Source organism: Argentina silus (assembly GCF_951799395.1).
Source record: "Argentina silus genome assembly, chromosome: 2".
NCBI classification, from domain to species: domain Eukaryota; kingdom Metazoa; phylum Chordata; class Actinopteri; order Argentiniformes; family Argentinidae; genus Argentina; species Argentina silus.
This window is the reverse complement of record NC_139656.1, coordinates 20,860,490-20,883,603: the sequence shown is the minus strand read 5'-3', so window position 1 is coordinate 20,883,603 and position 23,114 is coordinate 20,860,490. Positions and strand designations below refer to the sequence as shown.

At 42.2% G+C, this 23,114-nt stretch overlaps 1 protein-coding gene across 1 annotated transcript; it reads left to right on the top strand.

The window, feature by feature from the left end:
* Positions 1–2,242: 2,242 nt before the first annotated feature.
* LOC310818452 (LHFPL tetraspan subfamily member 6 protein) lies at positions 2,243–22,942 on the top strand. The gene is made up of 4 exons (XM_083689397.1): positions 2,243–2,501; positions 2,973–3,496; positions 21,882–21,980; positions 22,134–22,942. Exons 2-4 carry the CDS (start codon positions 3,112–3,114, stop codon positions 22,250–22,252), a joined length of 603 nt encoding a protein of 200 aa, XP_083545523.1. The 5' UTR covers positions 2,243–2,501; positions 2,973–3,111; the 3' UTR covers positions 22,253–22,942.
* Positions 22,943–23,114: the final 172 nt, after the last annotated feature.

Genomic DNA, 23,114 nt, shown 5'->3' with positions numbered 1-23,114 from the left:
CCCCATTGGCATACACCAATACAAACTGAGCAGAGGGAGAAGTGGTGGTTTATGAAGGCGAGGGAAGGAGAGAAATGGTCAGGGCTACCCATCACAAGAGCATGATTCCAAATCACCTCCACTACACATGGCCTGGTCATGACCCACAGTGTGATGAAGTCTTCAGAACAGACTTCAGGAGTCATTACCAGTATTTGCATATGATTTTGTACCGTCTTAGTCATCTCTTTTCTGTTGGAAGTCACATTCAGTTTTGTCAGGGTCATTGTTCTTGCCCCTTGTGTACTCCTAACATCCAATTCCCCTTACTTTCCCTCCTAAACTGCACCAGCTCTCTGCCCTAACAGAAATCTAAGGATGTACCTCATCTCTTCCCCTGTGTGCTCATTGGTTTTCACGGCCAGGTCCCCTGCCAGCTCCATTTTGGCAGCCTGTGGAGCACAACGAGATTAGCATCAGCAAGTGATGGTGACAGAGTCTGTGAAAGTCACCCTGGGGGGACCAGAGACTCACACGTTTGAGGTTGACGTTTGGGAGAAGTGGAGAACCATTAATCACAAGTATGGTCAGGTATACACACACGCAAACAGATGCGAGGGTTTGCACACACATACAGACACAAACAGAACTCACACACACACACACACACACACACACACAAACACACACACACACACACACACACACACACACACACACACACACACCTACACAAAAACAAACTCTAATGCATTGACACACAGACACAAGCAGAACACTGAATCTAAAGCATCATGTCTACTATATCAGAGAGCTGGATCAATGTTGTTGACCAACTTACATATACAATCTCCATCTATTTTATATCAACTAAAATACTGTAGATGGTTATGTTCTCGGCTTATTAAGTTCTGGTCGCTATATTCATTCACTGATAATTGGAAATATAAAAACATCTTAGAAAATAGGCCTCAGAAAATAGGCCTCTCCTTGTGTCTCTGGGTAAGACACACTATGTTTCAGTAGCTGAGTAAGTCTAGTCACATAAACAACAGATATTTTTTAATTCATAGGTGTTTCTGATGCAAGACTGCCTAAAAACATGACATTCATATCAGATTGAAGAGGGAAAGCAACGACTTAAATAGCACATGGTAATAGAACCTTCTATTTGCCTTGCATGGGGGTCATGGTCATAAATGATTACCTTTGATCTTATACTCTGACAGCCTGCTTTTGGAGAGATTTCAGTTTAACAAATTGGGATTTTAATCAAAGCCTTAGGACGTTTTTCCTCATCTTTAAAAACTGTTTGGGTAGTTGGAAGGAACATTTAAAACAGATTATCTTTTCATATAACCATTACCACTACATTAGGCCTACTTTAAATACATATTTTCATCATTAACAAAAATAAGAGGTATGATGATTTACAAAAAGAAGGGATATGATGTGAAATGTAATCTGATGAGGCTGCCTCTGCTAATTCTACAGGTCACTCCTGAGTCACTCCTGAGACGCAGCCAAAATTCAAATGAAGGTAATGACATGCTAATGTGGGATTAAATATCAGAGTCAAATGCCTGAAATAATGGTGGTATGACGAGATTGACTGAACTATAAAACATAATTAAAATCACATTAACCCTGTCTCTAGAGCATAATACACACTGACCGACCTTGACTGGGGTCAGATCTTACAGAAAAAAAAAAGTTGTATCCTGGATTTGATTTGACTGCTATAGACTGCTGGTAACCAACCTCTTGGCACTAATCTGCAATGTGCCCAGGGCATCCTGCGATGTTCCCACGGCACAGTCTAATTTCAGTCTAATTCTCCCTCTCCCTCTCCCTCCCCATCCCCCTCCCCATCCCCCTCCCTCTCTCTCTCTCTCTCTCTCTCTCTCTCTCTACATTTTAATTCATAAGAATGGATAGCAATGTAGGCTAATCAATGTCTTATTAAGTGTAATAACAATGCCATTCCTCTAAAAAATAGATTCAAATTCACCTCGATAGTACGGTATGCATATGTGTTTTGTTGAACGGGAGACCACAAGCAGCCAGAGAGAGTCCGCAGCCAGGAGGAGCGTTTGCACCGCGTCTTGAAGGAGACGAGAGGGAAGGAGTATGGACCAACCATAGACATACATCATTGGGACCAACCCACTGGGCGGAGATTTTCGTTCTGCAATCACACCCTATTGGAGAGAAGGTCCCTCTGAGTGTGGCTCACATAATTCTAAACCCGTCATCACTCACTTCGAAGCCAAGGAATGTCGGTATGGTCGAAGCGTTGGACCAAGGTGTTTCCCTGTTATAGATCCTATAACTCCAGACGGACCACGTTGTCGAACTTAAGAAGTTTGTCATGTGTTCTTTTTTGCGATAAAGGAAAGCTGATATTCTGACGGTGGGACTCTATGTGGAGGTGTTTTTGCCCTGTTCTTTCTCAACTACATTGAACTTTGAAATCAAGATATCACCTGCAATCGCGGCGTCACGTTGAGGAATTGAAGCATGTAAGATTTCTATTAACTTGACACCTCATATTTTATTTTAAATGACAAGTGCAAATGCTTAATGGACTTGGTTTGTCACAGTGGCAATGATATATTAAGCATGAACGTTTCAGACCTGACTGGACATTATAGCCTACTGATTGACAATTTATAGCCAAATATTAATTAAATCGGCTAACCCAAAGCATTTACAATCAGTCTGTTACACGTAGGCCTAAAACAATAACATGTAACCCATTGTAATTACAGTACCTATTAAATTATTTGTATAATGTATGTAGTCTAAAAGTCCTGTAGCTTTTCAACATGCTATTTCACAAGTTTTGAATTTTAAAGATATTTTGCATTTGTGTGGTCCATTGCTTATCCCCTTATCTCCATGAGGATCTAAACTGTTATGTATCCACTGACAGTCCAGTTGTCATCCTCTGTCTGTACCTCATAAATTCAACTCTCCCTCTGTCTCCCCAGGGATCATCACACAGCCCAGAGGAGGGAGGGACAGTGGTAACACTGGATAGCTGTCTACACCAATTGCTGATGTTGAAATAAAAAAACAGCCTCTGGAATTTAAAAGAGAGAGTTGTTCTATTTTTGAGGCTGGTCAGACATGGCTTCCAGCCTGACGTGTGCGGGTGTGGTTTGGGCTTTGCTATCCTTCCTCTCTGCTGCTGCCTCCTGTGTTGGCTTCTTCATGCCCTACTGGCTGCTGGGCTCACAGATGGACAAGCCGGTGTCCTTTGGCACCTTCCGACGCTGCTCCTACCCAGTGCGGGATGAGGCCCGGGGGTCCACGGTGATGCTGGAGCAGTGTGGACGCTATGCTTCATTCCAGGGCATCCCCAGCCTGGAGTGGAGAATCTGTACAGTGGTGACAGGAGTGGGCTGTGGCCTGCTGCTCCTGGTGGCCCTCACTGCTCTCATGGGCTGCTGCGTCTCTGACCTCATCTCCCGCACCATCGGACGCGTGGCTGGAGGCATCCAGTTTGTAGGGGGTAAGTCTGATCACTGAAAATTGTACGGTTTGATGAACAGACGAATGAGAGAATAAAGAATCATAGATGGTGGTGGGGGGGGGGGGGGGGGGACCAACTCCATGTTTCTCTTACTTTCCCTTCTGAATTCCAAGTTATTTTAAATTTCACTTCATGTAATATTCTCCTGACCTGAAATCTGAGGAGAAAGAAAGGTCTGGGGCCTTGAAATGTAACACACTGGATGTGTGGTTCCATTTGTCAGCATGCTGGTATTTCCTCTAAAGAACAGTGTCTAGGCAGTCTGAGAGCAGTAAAGGGCCTCAATAAATCAGAGCATACTACTACTATTCCCTCTGCACTCATCCCTGTCCTCCCTTATGTATAATGACTTTGACTGCTCTTCTCTTTCAGCGAGTCAGGGAGACTGGGGTTGATTAAGTGTGACCTCTTTGTGCTTGCTGGCCAGGGCCTTTGCTGCCTCTCTCTCTCTTGAGACCAATGGCCATTTCATGCTTGAGAAATATCTCATGACATTTGCTCTCCAGGAAAACATCACATTGGCTGATTATTTATTCATTGAAGGGGATAGTTTACTCTCCTAACATCTGTTTTATGCTACATGCAGTGGTCCACATTCTAGGTACACTCTTATTCTCTGATACAACCACTTGATTGAGGGATGGATGTAAAGAGGACACAATCAAAGATGCAGAGTGAACCTTGTTTACCTTGTCTCAATGATCTGGTTCATTTATCTTGTCCCTCTCGTCTCTGACTCTGATGGTGGCTTTACCTCTTGGTAGTAGATTGAGTTTCAGTCTCTCATTAGAGTGCTGGTTTTCACCACCCCACCACGTCTGCACAGGTTGGGGCTGCCTGATCTGCATGCTTCAAGTATGAAAAGATGATGTTAAAGCCTTGCATCTGTAATTTCATGCACTTTTTGGAGGAGTTATGAGTGCTATCTGGCACAGTGAAACTAAAGCTTTGAAATGGATCACATCTGCTTGAGAAGCTGAGCTGCTGTATATCACTAATATCATATTGAAAGGATGACCTCTTTAAATTATGTTTTCCGACTACTCACTAATGTTATGTTGTCGTCATTTAGTGGCAAAAAAGGCTACCTTTTTTCTCTTGATCGTGAGAAAACTTACAATGATGTTGGCCCTCTCATGGTAATAACAATGTAATTACAATTTCAAATGTATCATTCCATGTTCTGTGTTATTGGTTCCACATTCACATCAATTTCTTGTTTCTTTACTGTTGCTCTTTCCTTTCTCTGGTTCTCTCTCTGTGATGTTTTAAAAAAAAATATAACACTATCTGCTTTCACTCTTTCACTTTTCCTTCATTTCCCATGCAGGGCCCCATACCACCAGTCTCTCTGTCTCCTTAGTATGACCCTGCTTTTTATCAAGAGCGAGAGGGAGGGGGGAGGAGAAAGGGAGGGAAGAGGGGGGTGGCGAGCGGGAAGGAATAGCTACAGAGCGAATCAGTGACCTGTAGACAGAGCTAGTTAAAGTTTGGTTATACAGATAGAGGGTAAACGTGCCCTGGAAGTGATGCCCCTTTCGACACTTGTGTAAATGAGATGGTTATCCAACCAAGACAGTTCCTCCGTCTGCACTGCTAAGGTTTTGTTTTGAATGTGGTGTTTCCATTGACAAATTCCATTGTCTTATTTCTGGTTCTTATTCCTTTGCAAATATGAATACAGTATGAGGCAAAGGGCGTGCTTATCCGATTATAATTCTACATTAATGACTAAAAACTAAGTTTTAAGTGAGAAGTTATGGCTTGTCAAAAGCCGCAAAAGACAGGAAATTCTAAGTGAGCACCACCACCCATAACTTCACCTATGCACTAACAAGGTTTTCCAGCACACAGCTTTGATACGTGCTATAGTGCTGTATGTTGGTCTACTGTACTTCAAACAACATTTTCACCACTCGGCACGTTGCTTAGGATTCAAAGCTTCTCTCAAACAGCCTAATTCATACTCTTAGAGTATGTTTTCTCCCACGATAGTGATTTACATTTTGCATAGCAAGTTCCTTTTATTGCCACACGACCTAGGTTGGTGGAATTTGTTTTCAGTACAACATGGTGCTCTACATTCACTGACATACACTACAATGAATAGAAGACAGACAACGCAGTATTGTTTTTGGGGTGTAGTCACATGCCTTTGTATCAGAGTGATCATAATGAGAAAAGATGACTTGTTTTATAATGTTCAATTGATGGGGGTAAAAGCCAAGAGAAGTATTCAAACGCATTTTTTTAATCCACGCTCTCTGTAGTGCTTGTTTTACCCAGCATTCTCTGCAGCGCCCCTTAGGGTGCCCGGCGCTGCGCCACCTGTCACAGGTGATTCCTCCTTCAAACAGCATAGATTATCTCTCCCTGATAATCACACACTCAGAGGAACTCTTCCTCCATCACATCAACAACGAGCGTGTGGAAACCTCAGTGTGGTTCTGTCTCTGTCTCCACCATCTAACTCTTGTCTGAGAGAGGCTGAAACAGGAGATCAACACAACATCATCATTAACCTTCCCTTTGATTTGTCTGCTGCATTGTAGTTATGTCCTGGTGCAACTACTGTACCTACAAAAGTTGTTGTGGCCTTCTGCAGCCTCACGTCTGCTTGAGTTGAGAAGTGTGCTCTGTTCTTTTCCCCCCTTTTGCATCTGTTTTGAGAAATGCAGGGGGCAATGGGAGGTCATTGCTCTCACACAGTCAAAATGGGGAGATTAGAAAAAGCTGTACAAATTGTTCATAGTTAATGCTACAACAACAAAACTGAGGTTTATTTCCTAAGTAGCAAATCTGTGGATGGTTTTGGTGCGAGCTGGCCTGAAGCCAAACAGACAGGGGCACAGCCAGTAAAATGATTAAGCACTGGTCATTCATATGAGGCAATCCTCTGAGTGCCTTGAGTCCTATAACATTCCCTCTCTGTGTGCTTAAAATAGGTATAAACAAAAGAGAACTACAGTATGGCATGGATATGCTCTTGATGAACTTTCCTGAGCACAGTTGCCAACATAGAACCACATCGCTCTACCATGCTGCTGAATGGTTCCCCGCTCTTAGGGAAGATGGATGATTTTTAGTAGGTCATGGAGGAATGTTGTCAATTACAGATGAAGTTAGATGGAGAGTAGTCTTGCGTAGCCATACCTCCAAATCACATTGTTCTCATGCCTCTTTAGGAGGTCTGGAGAATTTTTGATTAGCCATTTTGGCTTGGATTGAACTGGATGGAGCAATGGGAGAATGTGCTTGAATTCCATTGGATGTTACATCCCAAGAACCCTCCCCCCACATGCCCGTAGAATGGTTGCTTGTTATTATGTACGTCCTCTTTTTCAACTGGGTAGGATTATTTTGCAGAGAGTAGTTGTCTATGCTAGCTGGCAACTTTGAAGAAAATGAAAGAAAACCCGATGGAAAAACTGAATTCTGCACTTGTGGCGTCACTCATTTCAAGTGGATTTCCACCTCTTTTGTAGCTACTTTTTGCAAAGGATTTTCCCAGGTTTTCCGAACTAGGAAAGCCTGGTCTCAACAAGATTAGATGGAAAGAGACAGTGTGTGTGAGTGATAAGTGTGTGATCAGGTTTGCGCCTCTCACTCAGGGCTGACTGTGTGAGAGTGCTAGGGAGAAGCCTCTGCCCATTATAGCTGACCCACTGTGACCCAGCCATGCTGAGAGAAAGAGGGGTGGCGACAGAGAGGAGTGATCAGTGTCTTGAGGCTCTTCATTGAGAGATAGCAGGGGAGACAGACAGACAGAGGGAGAGAGGGAGAGAGAGAGACAGCTGCAGTGGCAAGAGGAGACTCTGTGGAGACTCTAAAATGAAGAGCGGGCAGTTGATACACTCATACTGTACATGTACAGTATCTGTTTGGCTGCTCTCATCAGATAAGTTCCATGTCACTGTGGGTGGATGAGGCTTTGGCTGTCGGAGGTGGCTTGGTTCGGTGTGTAGATACAGTATGTCCTAGTATGTGTGTATTGTATTCATGGGTGGAGTGGTGTCTGTTCCTTACATGTGTTTTTTTTGAGAGTGTGTCAGGGGCCTCTGAGTCTGGCGAAGGAATGCTGGGAATGTTTTAGAATTCACAACCCCCGACCACCACCACTCCCACCGCTCTTTTCTCATTCCATCCCCGAATATGAAGCCCAGCTACTTAGCAACATAAGTGTCTACCCTTTGAGGGCACGCTCCACTGTGTAGGGTGGACATCTGTATGCTGGTGGCTTACTGCTCTCATTTTCCATATCTGATGTGAGATCTTGTGAAATGCTCTCACGTGTGCATGGAAAACTGATATGGGTACACCATCCGGAAAGATTTATTTAGCATTCTGTCTGCAAAGGAATCTTGACGTGCAATCTTCCATTAGGTTTACATTTTCCTGTGATTTAGCTGTGCTTTTCACTATGAACATTTCTTTGCCTCATTTGGTTCTTTTTAATCTTAGATATCCCCAGACAACATTTTGCATTTGCTAATACCCTCATTCCTGAGCTGAATTAGTGGCAGACTGTCAAAATCTTAAGATACAGGATAAACAGCCAAACAAAATCCAATGCTCTGAATTAAAGACTAGTAAAGTAATGCTGTAATGTTTTGTTGTAATCATATAACCTGAAAATGTTTACTTTCTACCCATTGATGTTACATTATTCCCCTTTCTGATATCACCCCAGTTCATTTTGCATTGAAATGGAAGATTGCTAGGCTGCATTCTAACAGTAATCCCAGCCTGGTAAGAGAGAGTTCATTGGGCTGAGAGAGAGTGTCGCCACAGGGTTTCACTGTTGTGGTAACAGATATAAGAAGCAGCCCATTTAGCAATCTGCAATGCAGAGACAGAGGAACTTCAGTGACGATGCTTGTCTGCCCATGTTATGGAATGTTAGTTAGTGTCTTTTACATTTATTAAAGGTTTATTTTTTTTGTGGGGCAGTCCAACTCTATTTTTCATTTTATTGAATGGAGATAATGAAGAAAAACAGGAAAGTAAGGAGGAAAGGGTTTGTCAGCAGGGCATGGGCTGGATTCGAACCCATGCCGACATGGGCATATGTGTGCACTGTAGGCCATGGTACTAGGCCACTGGACCACCCCAGGCCACTCTTTTACATTTATTAACATGGTTAGACTTAAGCAGGCAGGAAAGAGTTTATGCAAGTCGAGCTTCATATGTTGAATTATTCATTGTAGCATTGTCACCAAATGCTTAACTTCCAGCTCATCATATTTTATTTTCTATGAAGAGTTTTTAAACTTGAGCTGCACAAGCTGCTCAGAAGGAGTGTTGGGAGACTTGGCGAATGAATGAGGGAAAGAAAATATGTGGGATTAAAAGATGAAAAGGGGATTTTAATAGGAATCTGAAGTGGTGGAACTCCAGGAAGGAAAAACGGCAAATGGGGGTTGTGTTTGTGTTGATGTGTCTATGGTGAGCGGGTTCATAGACATCTGTCCTGCCAGGTTGATACCATTCCATTTGGTCCTCCTCTACCACCCCTACACCTAGCCTAACCACGCAGTAAGAATGACATTCACCGACCCAGCTGTTAACCAGGGAGGCAACATCTGTTGGGTTGGCTTGTTAAAGTAGGACATGAGAGTGTGTGTGCACTATTAACCGTCTCAGAGAAGGGCTACAGACAGATGAGCCCACCAGCATGGTTTTTAAATGAGGGAGATGGAAAATGAGGAGGCTGGTCACGAGGCAATTTACAGATGTTAATTATGCAATGCATTACCATGCATATTTAACAGTCTGGTGAGAGTGGAAGAGTTATGTAAGTTATGGCTTAGGATATTATAAACCTAAAAGTTCTGTGTGCATACATCCAATTCTATTCACAGAGAAAAGAGATCAACTAAATTGAAGGTTTTTTTTCATCAATATGAAATCTAAATCATTTTTGAAAAAGAGGGTAGTTAGAGGAGGCATAATGCCACTGACAACTCTCTGAAGAAAAAGAACAAAGGGGACTCTGTGTAGCAGAGATTTCAAAAGTCTCTGCCTGGGCCCCTGAGCTGAGCCCTCTGGTTCTGAAAGCACCCTCTCCAAAGAACAGTTTTGGACATGTGCTGGAACCCTCAGAGCATCTGATGCATCTAGCCAGCACTCATGAATTGCCTTCTTGTCCCGAAAACGCCTTGTTGAGACAGTCCTTTCACTGAAGCCCTATGGGATACTCTGGATGGTTCCAAACTGCCCAGTCACTGCCAGCACCATTGATGTTACTTTATTACCTAGAAGTTACTTCAGGTGTCCTGGTTTGGACAACAGTTCTGCAATGTGCTGGAATGCTCAGAGCCACCAAAGGTTTCTAGATTTAAGTTGTACTATGGATGTGCCGATGTTCATACTTAATGGGAGTGATTTATCTCCCATATGAGCTTGTCTGCCGTTGTGATTTATATCCTCAACACACATCTTCTATGAGGCAGCCTCTCATAATAATCTTGTATTGTTATTCTCATAAAGCCCTCCTTTGTCAACCATTTACCGCTTTTAAATGGGTTCATGAGCGTGCTTGAACACACACGTGCTCTCACATTCGTTCACCCACACACACACACTAACACTCACACAATCTGTATAGCAGCTCCACAGCCCCCACTCTTGTTTCAATCTGAGCCCAGTCAAGTGATTGAGGGGACACTTCTGGCCTAGGTCGCTCCCAGGCTGGCCTTATTGGGGCTTGATGAGTGCTTCTTATCACCTAACATGGGCAGATACAGGCCTGTCAATCACATTTCAGTCGCAGTATACTGCACAAAGCCATACTGCAGGATACCAGAGAGCCTGGAATTTGCTTACTGCTAGCACAGAAGACTAGGTAATGGCATGGATGCAGAAATATGCAAATCTGTCAACATATTCTTAATGAGATGTTTTCTTCCATATTTCTCCCAGTAGTGAGAGTATGGGGGAGTGTGAAGGATCAGGATTACAGGTTTACACACAGCTCAGTCTTATCTGGTTTGCTGTCCTTGGCCCTCCTCTGCCTGCTGTCTGTCTGCTAAGAGGAAACTACCCCACACAATTAAGGGCTGCATACTCTCAACCTAATTATCCCTGTGATCTTCTCCTATCGACTTATTCCACAAGCTTTATTCCATGATCATTCTAATGGCCCATGGTTAGCAGTGCCACTGATAAAGCAGCAATAGCCCCCTCCCTTTTTCCCCATTGTAAGGTGCAATAATATCAGCCTTATTCACTTTCCCAGCCCTCCTGTAACCCCCGTTCCAGATCTTCTGGACAGGTGGTGGGTGACACACACACTCGTGCACTCACAGCAAATTTAGGCCTTTGTACAGTCTGTGTACACATGGTTACCGTCTACTCTTCATACCACCTGTTTCAATTTACACTCTATTCCTAGTTCTCATTTCAGACTCGTTTAACTCCGCAAACATGCCTGTTTGGTAATCGCTGCTCTGTCTGTCATGTCACAGTAGTTAGTCCTCTTGCCTGCCTGTTTGTTTGTTTGTTTGGGAGCCCGTCCCTGTGCTCATTTTGTTGCTCCGCTGCAAAACCTAATGAGCAAACAGGAACATATCCTGTTCAGACCTCTCACACAAATGTCAGTAAAGCATCTGTAACTATAGAGCAAGCTGATCTTGTCCTCACAATCAGTAGCTTTGAAAAGTCACATATTAGGCATTCTCTGGCACTGGAACTGACTTTGACAAACTACTTTATGTTCAAACACACTAACGTCATTACAAATGGACACAGGAATTCATTTTGATGAGGATGAATCAGAAATGATCTAGTGGAGACGTTGTAAACAGGATGCCAGTCTTCCACATTTGATCCTGCTCACATGGAAACGCTGGACACAACAGTCCCAGAGCCACCTGTGCCAACATTGGCATTCTTGCCAGGGCGAGCCACTTCACAGATAAGGAAGTGGTAATTGAGACAGTTGATTTCCCTTGGTTATATATAGACATTATGAATTCTACAGACACTGTAGTGGACATTGTCCAAGGATTAATAAATTGTTTCCGAGGTTTCTTTTGTAGATGTTTTGCTCGATGAAATAATGCACTGCAGCTGAAAATAGAATTTTCTTGCAAGAGAATCTACATCAGAAACTTTTACCTCTCTTTTTTATTGCCCCCTGGGACATGGAACTGTGGTTGGATGTAGCTGTATTTCCATTTATTTGAGGTTCAGAGACACACACTCACAGAGAGTGAGTGGTAGACTCATGTGAGACATATGGTGGGATGTTTATTGTGTGCCTTTGCAGTACACTGTCAGTTACCTCTGTTTGTGACAGCATAATGACACCCACAGTACGTTTGTTCTGATGTCAGGGGAGGGTTGTGTGCACTACCAGCAAGTCTCAACTTGAATAAAATATGTAGACGTTAAAGTCCCAAGCCAGCCAGTTCTGGCTTTTCTTTAAAAAAGAATGGATGAATCGAGTGATGACATCAGTCATTCACGGAACATTTGGGAATGTAACGCCAGATATAGCTAGGAGCAATTCTTAATAAAATGTGTTGAAAGGTTGTTTGACAAAAAAGCCTGTGTCATATTGTACGTCACGGCACATGGGAAATAAGAAAATAGAATCGAAAATAGTATCGCCAAAAGTACACATACTTTGACCTAAATGGCTCTTTTTTTTTTACTTGAATCATTGTGCAATAACATTGTGCAGCACAAGGATATCATATATCAGCTAAAAACATTAAAATGACTAATGTGGGCCTTTCTCAAAAGCTCTTTCAGAGCTATGGCAGCCACATTGTGGCACATACAGTAAGTGTAAAATGTGACATGGAGATTACAGATTTTTTAAAACACTGACATACCAGAATTTGGGTTTGAGGTACAGCATGGGAGCTTATCTCAGCTGTGGCAGTCAGCATACTTACTGACTCTCCCCCTGTGCCCTCGCATCCTAACTCTGCTGGCCTGACTGAGCAGAGAACCAGGGAAAAAGACAGGCACAGATAAGATACTGTATCCCCCTGCCTTCACTGGTGAGTCAGCCGACAGCAGGGGAACAGCTTGCCATATGGTCACAGTAGAGGAGCCAGCGTCTGTCAAGGTGTGCAGTCATATGAACACAGGAAACGGGGACTCACGCTTCAACACGACAAGCAGAAACTCACTCACCTTCACTGCAGCACTGCAGAACATGGGGGAAGACAGGAGGAGAGTGCACCTTTAGCCCTCACACCAAATGCCGTTCATGCTGACATCCATATAAAACAATAGATGAAATGCCAGGAAAAATGTCCAACACATTTTTTTATATATAAAAAAATTATGAAAATAATAACAAATACAAAAAAAATAATTGTGAAGTTTTTCCTGGTTTTTCATCTATTGTTCACTGAACATAAACATTTTCACTCACAAGCCATAACTGAGATACTTTGGAGAAAAATAGATGACCAATGAGTCTCACTGTGTTCTTATTCAGTAGGAGTGTACATTATAGCATACGTTGTGATTGAGTGGGGGAAGATGACTCCAGCATGTGCAGATAATGAGGTGTTCATAGAGTAGGAGGTATGTGAGATAAAGGGGCCCTCAATGCAGCGATGCGTGTAAGGAAATGTGGTGTGACTGTGTACAGTGGCACTGTGACTTTGGGAAGACGGGCAGGAATAGATTAGAAATGTGTGAGTGGGAATGAGAAAATTAGGTCAAGACTGACTGTACTCTTGAGAAGCTACACTACAGTGCACAGCATGTCACTGGCCTATATATCATGTGTCTAAATGGCATACAGCAGAATATACCCAAGTGTAGCTCTGGAACAGCATAGACTCCTATGATAGTATCTGGTGATGGCAAGGACTACTAAACATCATATCTGTCTGTTATTCTACCTTTGGTATATATGCAACATACAGTATATAGTATATGTGTATATTTTTACACAACAACACCAACCCTGCCTGTAGATGGATTTTTGTGGCGCCAGCCTTGAATTCAATGTGTATAACTATTTACAGTTGAATGAGCCTGGCGGAGATTCTGATTAAGTTGCACCCTTACTATTTGTCAATTCCTTTGTGATTGTAATGTATTTCACACCTTGTCCTTTGTTGGGAATGATATTTAAGGAGAGGGACAGGTAGATATTCTTGGGTTAGGCCCGTCATGGGCACTATTCTCCCGTGTTGTCCTTGACGCACGTTAACCTGTGGTTAAAACTTAGTCATATGTTGCTTTGAAACTCTTCAATTGGTTATTTTGTTGATAGCAAAGCATATTTAATATTGATAATCTGACTCCAGTGTAATTATCACTATGTGCAAAGAATTGTTGAGTCTGTGCTTATTTAGTGCAAGTAAAATAGAATTAATCAAATGAGGATTTAATAATACTGTTTACTTTTATACGTCTATTACCAGGCAAATACTTCATAGAAAAATGTTACATTCTTATAGAGAGAGTAGAGAGAGAGATGATCACCAGTCATTACCAAACAATGCTACTCACAACATGATGAGAACCTCACAACAGGACACAGGAACAAGAGCTTTTCCCTGACCTCTGCTTTTTATATCATCCTAAAAACCACAGTATTTAAATTAGGAGCTGTTGATGAGGAGACCACCAACCATCTTATTGCATCTAAACTGATGACATCACAGTTTTGACACCTCAAGACATTCTACAGAGCTCAACTGACATTTGTTTTCCGGGGGATGGTAAACTTAAGAAGATTGGGGCACAATTGAAATTGTTCCACTTCATGCCTGCATATTTATTCGACGGTCAGGTATTCCTACCTGCCTGCCAAAACAATGTTCAGGTTCACTCAGCAAGCCCCACAGTTCCATTTTAATCAGGACACCCCCTGCGAACATTCTTAATTATTTTTGCCTTGGGATATGTCTCACCATGATTCATAAATATTCATCTTTTCACACCCTTTGGCAAGTCTTTGAAGTTGTGCTGGGAGATTGTCAGTCTGCTCAGAGTTGCCCTGGCCTGGTGTGCTTCCATGTTTGTTTGTGAGGGATTGTTGTAAAAGCTCAGCTCTTACATGGTAGAGAGGAAGTGGGTCACAGACCTCCACTTTTACAGATGTGAACTAATTTCAATTGAACAACAAACCCCATGAGCAGTGGAGGAACATACAGAGGTTTGAAGTCATAGAGAGAATGGAATTTGGATGAAGTTTCTCAACGCCCTCCCTGCCATGTTCTGAGACTGTAATATGCTATTAAAGTCTGTACGTCACAAACTGCAGAATGTAAACATAACTGGAGACACTTGTCGTTTTTGGAGACAGATGTCACCATGATTTCTAGCAAAAGGAAATCTGAGCCAAGCTGATAATTGCCCAAAAATCACAAGTTTCTCCAGTTTTGTTTACATTCTGCAGTTTGTGACATATGGGCTCCCTTCCTCCTGGCCTGCATTGGTAGCTCCCATATAGGCTTTCTTTTTAGCTTTGGCTCGTCACTCGGGTAACACATGCTGCTGTTCAAATACTTGACATTGATAATGTCTCCTCCGTGTCAGTATTTTTAAGGCTATATTTTATGTGTGCACACTGTTTTCAGTTCAACTATGATTAAATACACAAATACTTTGCAAATGATTCTCAGAAATCCCCTCATTGCTGGCACACCCTACTTTACCTCTCGCCCATGTCCTCTGCCTTACAGACATACACACTACTGTCTTCCTGCATTCTGTGATCAAAGGACCGGTTTCTCTCAGCATGATTAGCCACAACAAAGGGAATAGGGGTCTTGTTTTGGGATATCAACACATTTTGTATATAAAGCATTAAATAAACCCTTATGGAATTAAGAAGAGGGGGAAAGGAATGAGGTTATGATGTGTGCTTCAACATCGTATTTCCCATGCCTTCTGGACATGTTGACAGGATTGGCCTTGCAGTGCTGGAGCCTCCCTTCTGAAGGTCTTTTGTTTGGTGTTGTGATGATGCACATTTTCCCTCTCCAGTAATTTTTTATGTACGTTTTCCCTCACCAGCAATTTTCAAAAGCCTGCAGACCTTTTTTTTTTGTTTCCCTGCAAAGTTGCAAGGGTATCCATAATCCTTCTATTTTCTTGTGCTGTGTGTCTGCATCTGTTTTTGGTGAGGCCTTTAATCTGAGGGGCTCAGTTTACAATAGCAGGCTTTTCCACTCTTCTCCTGGTATGTTTCTAGGTGTGGTGCTCTTGGCTGCGCTATCTGGTGTGCTGGAGCTCTAGTATGTCCAGATGTTTCAGATGTGAGTTTCTGAGAGAGAAAAGACTATTGAATTAGAGCATTGTTCCCCATCATGGAGCAGAGAAAGCCAAGTTGTGGGGCTTCTTCCTGTCTGGTAACTCCTCACTTGAGACATGCACAGACTTCACAGAGACAGCCATTTGGGGAATGCTAACATTTCTCAACAGTTTGGCCCCATTTATGTGGTATTCGGTCTAAGAGGGAGTGACTGTGACAGAGTGTGTTCTCCAAATAGATATTCATACTAACATTTTTGTGAGCCAACAGTAATTATTCTTGTCTCTTTCACACACACACACACACACACACACACACACACACACACACACACACACACACACACACATATGTGCTGTATTCACAGAAATATACACAGTGTGTTGGAAGTCAGTTAGAGCCAGAGTTATGCACTGTCATAGATGAAAACGTCTTACCTACTTGAGATATGTAGGTGTCCTTGCTCTTTGAAGAATTACTTTGTTTCTTCTTTTTTTCATCAAGCCCTTTTCATGGGCTTGGATTGGTGCTCTTTAGTAAGGAGTCTGGAAACTTTTGACAACCCTAAAGGTGTCCTTTTACAGGCTTTGTTTTAATCAACCATCTGCAACAGCTTGGATGTGCCAGGATTTCACAGGCGTCTGTTAATGAAAGGGACAAACACAAACATGGCTGGAAAGTTAGGTAAGACGAGGCCCTTGGGCACCATTTGTGACAGCCTCTCATCCAGTCGAGAGACAGCTGACTGCTGCTGTTAAAACTGTATCTTCTAGGTCAATGTAGTCCCAGGTGGAATACAATATTTAGAGGAAAGTGCAGCATGTCCGGTTGAAACGCTATTCAAAGCATTTAGAACAAATAAAATGAAAACAAAATGTATTACATGAAAATGGTAGGGAGCCATTATGACTGACATTATTGTTTTTATTTTTGTCTAGCTGAATGAGAGAGTCACCAGAATGAGTCTATTATCAAAGTTATTTCTAGACAGAGTTCGAGGGGATTTTCAGTGATAGAGCCTTGAGCCCTGACTACTGTGGTGTTTCAGAAGGTTTACCATAGAATGTTCAACCGGGTTGTATTTGTGTATTGGCCGAGGTGGTAAAGGCTCTGTTCAGAGCATTGAAAGACTAGATATGGAGATGTTTTGCTTTTACTGCTCTGAAAGGAGATTGGGCACTGACAAAAAACAATGGAGTTATAGGTCAGTAACGTTAGAAAGCCCCACTTGACCTTTTGCTTTGAAACCTTTCTGTTGTTAGCCGGTATGGAGGTGAGACCGTACCTATCTAATCTAAAGGGTGTGTGCTCTGTAAATGGGACTGAACAATGGTTCTCATACTGCACTGGGTGAGGTCACTAGGCTCTGAGACAATTGGAAGGTAGGAAGTGAGCTGTTGTGATTGTTCCAGATGAAGGTTTGATAACAGTGAAGGGCTGCAGGTCCCTCTGTGCCCTCCAGTGCATTATAATCACGTCATGCTCTGCTGGGCAGTTCAGTCACTATAACATGCACCAAGGTATACGCTGTAGGTAGGGATTGTGATGTTCAGTGTGTTAGAGGAGCGTTGTCTACATGCAAGCTTGAGTGTTTTTGAGGTTGGCATTGACCTCAAGTAACCTCAGTTTTGCTGAATGTTTAAGATCTCTCTTATTAACTGGAATTGCAATCTCCAGGAAGTTCCCAAGCAGTTAGACCCTCTTTCTATAGCAAAAAGCACTTAGCAAATAGCACTTGGAAGGGTCAGTGCAGCTAAGAGTGTATCAGTTCTATATTTAAGATGATTCAGAAGCGTGGCAGATGGCTATCAGAGTAATGTGACAGAGAAACTGCATTACAGTAAGAGTCCCTCAGGGCTCATATTGGACTTTCGATCTGCAAGCATTTTGTCAGCAACAAAGACGCGATTGAGCAAAATCACCAGTATTTTGGAATTCAACTAAATACAGTACTGTATGTGTTTGTGTTAAAACAACACACAACCTTAATCCCACTGCAGCAAAGCTTTTCCTGGCATTTAACGCATAGTCATGAGTAAAACTTAATCCTAACAGCAGTGAAGAGATTTGAAGTTCTGGTGTCCGTCTAGAGGATACTAAATCAAGGTTATCTTAAACCACCACATTAGATTAACGCTAACACAGTAAAAGACAGGTATCTTTGGCGAGTAATGACACCTATCCCTTGTTAGATCAATAACTGCCATAACAAGTCATTCATTTTCAACGATGTACGCCTAAATGTATTTAAATACCAGCAAGACCTGTCTGGACATGACCTTAAAAGTCAGAATATCAAAGTAAAATAGAGAACTAATAGAGATCTAACGCTCCCAAATGTATGCAGTAAGTCAGCTTTTCGGTACACAGTGCCTTCATTAGCTCAAAGACTGAAATTTGCCATAATTACTGTACTCGTGAATTTAATATTTGCATCAGGGCTAAGAAACAAATTAGCATTTCTCCTTTGAAGACAGATATTTTTACATCAAATTTGTTGCGTAATAATTTTCCAATGCCTACATTATGGGATGGAATAGAATACCTGCCTTTGATGCAGTTTTTTATATATATATATCCGTGTGTGTGTGTGTGTGTGTGTGTGTGTGTGTGTGTGTGTTAAATATAGTTGTTTTTTTCCAGCCCTAAGCATTGTCCACCCCCTCCAATGGCTCCCTGTGGTCTCTTCCCAGAGTGAAGTGTACAAAGAAATTATGAATATTTTGAAAATCAGTGGATGCATATAAAAGTTTTCAAAGATGAATCGGCGAAGGATGAACTTCTGCAGTAATTTAAGATAAACTTTCAGTCTGTGTGGATGGAAATGTCTAATCACAGTAAGTTAGCTCACCTATTGAAATCTATTTCTGAGCCTCCTGTTGCTCTACTCCAATGGTATTTCCCCGGATTGCATAATATATATATATATCAAAGTAATATACTCTAAGTATATATACTCTAAGTAATGTATGCATAACACAAACCCATCATTTTTCTTATCTACAAAGTGGCTAGATAAGAATGTTGCAAGTTGATTTAGAGAAATAAAATGAAACGGGCTCCTCAGGACTTGAGAGATGACCTGTGTCCCCCACGGTGAGCAGCCTGTGGTCAGCGGAGTGCCCCGTCCTGTTGGAGGACAGCAGGTGGTGGTGGAGGGCTACAGTAGGGCTCTAAATGACAGGAGTGTCATTCCAGCTGTCTCTGCACTGTTTGGGTTATGGAAGGGTTAAGGTTCTGTCAAGCTACTTCAACAGGGAAGGCCTGTTGACAGCATGCCTCCTGTTCTGTAGCAACATCAGAGAGCTGTCGATAGGAACTCTCCCTGGGAAACAGCAAGGACTCACAGCTGTTCAAGTGAGTTGGCATGAATTTCTCCTACTTCTCAAAGGGGTATATCTGTTTGCCCAGATTAAGGCTAGCCTCAAAGGGATGAAATCTGTCAAGAAAAATATGAGTAAGCATTGTAGGAGAAAAACGAAAATCTGGTCAACTTTTCTGGAGGCCTTTTAAATGCATGGGGGAAAGTCAGCAGTGAGATGACGGTTTCAAAATAGGATTAAGGTTTCAGGTTTGCTCTGTGCTTGAGATCAACAGGAGAATTTCCATGGGGAAACCGGGCATGCCAGCTTCATCTCCTACTGAGCAGTGAGCTTAAGACTCGGGTTGATGTGGCAGGCTGTAGTTCCCCAAACTGATTAGGAGGAAGCTGTAGATAACAATGTTTACCAAATCGCTCAAGAGTCAGTATCATGTTAATTAGCTCCTCTCTCCTTTACCAACCTCCGCATACAGACACATTTAACACTGTGGTTGTCACATTATTTCCCTTAATTTTCTCTCTCTTTTTCTCACTTTGATGTTGCTACCGGTGACATTTACGGACCTATCTCTCCATTCTATCTCTTTTGTCGTTCATGGCGTACCACAGGGCATAGTGCAGGGTCAAGGGTCATGTTCATAGAGTGGTTCCCCAGACAGACTTTGCTGCCTGCTCTCCCTGGCTCACAATGCAGTCTGGGGACATTTCACACAACCTATTAACCAAGACAAACTTGACTTGAATAATTTGAGATTTCATTGTCAAGACTTTGATATGGTATAATGGATTTCCTGGGTTTCCATTCATAAGAACTGAGGGGGGGAACTTAGGCATGTGTGGAATGCAGCAGAGAGGAGTTGTTGCATACAGAAGATGGCATGGTTGGCCAGCATCAAACTGAGAAGATGATTTTGAAAAACACAGGAAATATAGAAGAAAAGCACAAGAAATTGCAATCGTTTTTTATTTTCCTGAAAACTACATTCGCAAACAGCTCAAGATGAGGGTTTGATATCTGTATGTCTCTCCCCAAGCTCAGAATTAATGCGTTTGTATTCTGTCTTGATAAAAAGTAGAATACTGTACTCTGCGAAACCAGAATACAAGTAAGGTCCCACAATTATACAGTATTGATATACTGCTGGTGGCACTGCTTTCTTCTGTGAGGGACAAAGAGAATATCATACACAGCATTTGTAATGCAGCTGTTTCAGTATTCAACTCCAAAGTACAAACCAACTCCTCCCAATCATAGTGTCTCCCAGATGCTCCATATGGCTGGCTCTCAACACTGCTATCATCCCAACCAAATCCATAAAACATGACACCTCAAAATGAGCACTCTGTGTTGGTTAGCTACTGTACCTCACTGTGACAAACCCTCACTAAATCAGTGGGATTTGTATGTGTACAAGTGCCTACAGCACTCACAAGGCTGCTTATGAGAGAGAGAGAGAGAGAGAGAGATTCAGTATTGTTAATTTGCTGCGGCCTATTGTGAGGGCTCTCCTTCTCCAATGCCACAGCTATAATAACAGACCTTAAATTGGACTTGCCAACACAATGGGGTTAACCGAGTCACAGTCCATTCAGTAATGGACCTTGAAAGTCCTCTATGTTGTCCCCGGGGGGCTTCATATCCCTGTCATGTGTGGGTGTCCTGGCTTTGTCTTTACTGTCAGTGCTGCAGGAAAATTAAAGCCAATTACATAGCTCTTTGTGCTGAGCATTGTCAGGGATTTGAAATAGAATTCCTGATTGTTTCTGAATATTTAGAGTGAATACATTACTCTGCTGCCACACTATACTGCCAACAGCTACACGATGAATACCAGGATGCAAAAATATCTCATATGTTATCATGTTTAATGTCCCCAATTTTCACAGTATGTATGACCTGGTAATGGTGTGTGAGTGAGTGTGGTAGGCGCTGTGTGTATTTGTCCTATCTTGAGTGTTGATCAACTAAGACTTCTGGAGGAGGTTGGACCTTGTCTGTTACTACTGTGGGGAACCATACCAAACTTGCTCTTAGATAACTCTCAAATTGAATACACAGTATGCTCTTGCTCTCACATTTCATCTGATCCTAATTAAGATTCCAAACAGAGCCTTAGGCGAGAGCCATGAACTTGAAGTGCCTGACATGATTTGCATCTCCAAACGACATGAATTTTCCATGACTCCCTTATTGGAAAGTGGGACTGCAGGCGACAGGGATGGCGTTGCCTTACCTCCTGTGTCTCACTCCTTATTGGTGGCGCTCCTTATTGGTGCATGTGTATGAAGTCATACCACAGGAGGTGGTCGTTGTTATACTGTTGATGGACAGATAAGACCCTGCAGCAGTGCTATCGCCTCTCTCTTTCTCTTTACCTGTCTTACTTACCCCCAAGAGATTACAAAAGCATGGGTGGTAAAACTATGTGGTAGAAGCTATTGTGTTAAAAGTACCTTATCCTAGTTAATCTTGCCTTACAAGTGATTCACTGTAAAGTGTTATCTTTTCAACAGTCTAAGTATGCAGAGCAGAATTCTCCAGACACAGAATTCTGTCTTTAGGCTAAATTGTCGTTTACACCAATTATCTGTGTGTATTTTAAATGATGCCTACAGACTAATTTCAAAGTGAAAGCACTGTCCATTTCACAAATTCTCTATTGTCTCTTTGATGTATTGATGGCTTCCCAAGTGGTATTGAATGATTCAAGCTGCCAATTCACTTAACATTTTATTTTTTGTTACAGGTTTAATTTTAGCACATGCATACTGTAAAGCATTTATAATGACTCTCTCTCTCTGCACAGCTTTGCTAATTGGGTCGGGATGCGCACTGTACCCTCTAGGTTGGGACAGTGAAGAAGTCCGGCAAACTTGCAGCAACCGCTCCAACCAGTTTGAGCTCGGTAAGGCTCTCATATCTACAAACAGTCGCTGCACAAGTTAATTTGGCTGCAGTTTTGTTGACATTCATGCTATTCATTATTCTGACAAAGAAATACATATCTGCGTATGTGTGGTGTGTGTGCGTGCATGTGTGTGTGAATGTGAATACACAGGTTCGTGCGAGATCGGCTGGGCCTTCTACTGCACAGGAGCTGGGGCAGCAGCGGCCATGTTGTTGTGCACCTGGTTGGCGTGCTTCGCTGGGAAGAAACAGAAACAGTACCCGTACTGAGAGTGATTAGAGGTGACAGGCTCTAAGGCCATGATGACCACCCAAGGCACGTCATCACCAGCCATTTAAGACTCCAAGCAAGGGAGAGGAGGTTCAGAGCCTATATCAGCCAGAACCTTGTTCCTGCACATCAAAGACCATCTGTTGTGCCCATGAGGAGTTCTCGTACTCGGTCATCACTGACAGCAAGAGCAACTAAAGTGTTTCTACCTTTTCTTCTCTTTCCCATGTATTGTCTGATATGGCTCTTCTATTGTGTCCCAGTGTCTGTACTTCTTCATGGTAACTGCAGTAGTATGTATAGTGGCACATCCTGTGGTGAAGAGAAAGGATCACTTTTTTGATTTGTTGTTGTGTGAGTATTTTGTATCCTATATTTAATTCATATGTATCCCCTTATTGGCCTAGTAATGCCTTAAATATGTAAACCTTTATTGGTAACTTGCAATATTTTTGAACTCTCAACACGTGAGTAACTATTACAGTGTAGCTACACAATTGGGCTTACATAAAGTCCTTATTATGTTTATCTGTCAAATATGTTTGATGTACCTTTGTGTAAGTATTATAATAGCATAGCAGCACCTTTTTGTATACAACAATAATATTTGTTTTATGTTACCTGTAAATACATTGTGAATAAATATTGTTACTTTAAAGTCTTAATAGTTAAATAAATCTTCACCAAAGTTTGGGCATTGGAGTAAGTCATCTGAGGTGCAACTCTAGTTTCTCTGTCATCTCTCTGCTCTGAGCTCAGAATATAGGTAATTCGATTTGCACTTGTAATCTTCTGCCGTGATTATCTTACTGATGGAGCAGGTCTGCGATGCCTGAAGGACATAGGACATGTAGGACTACT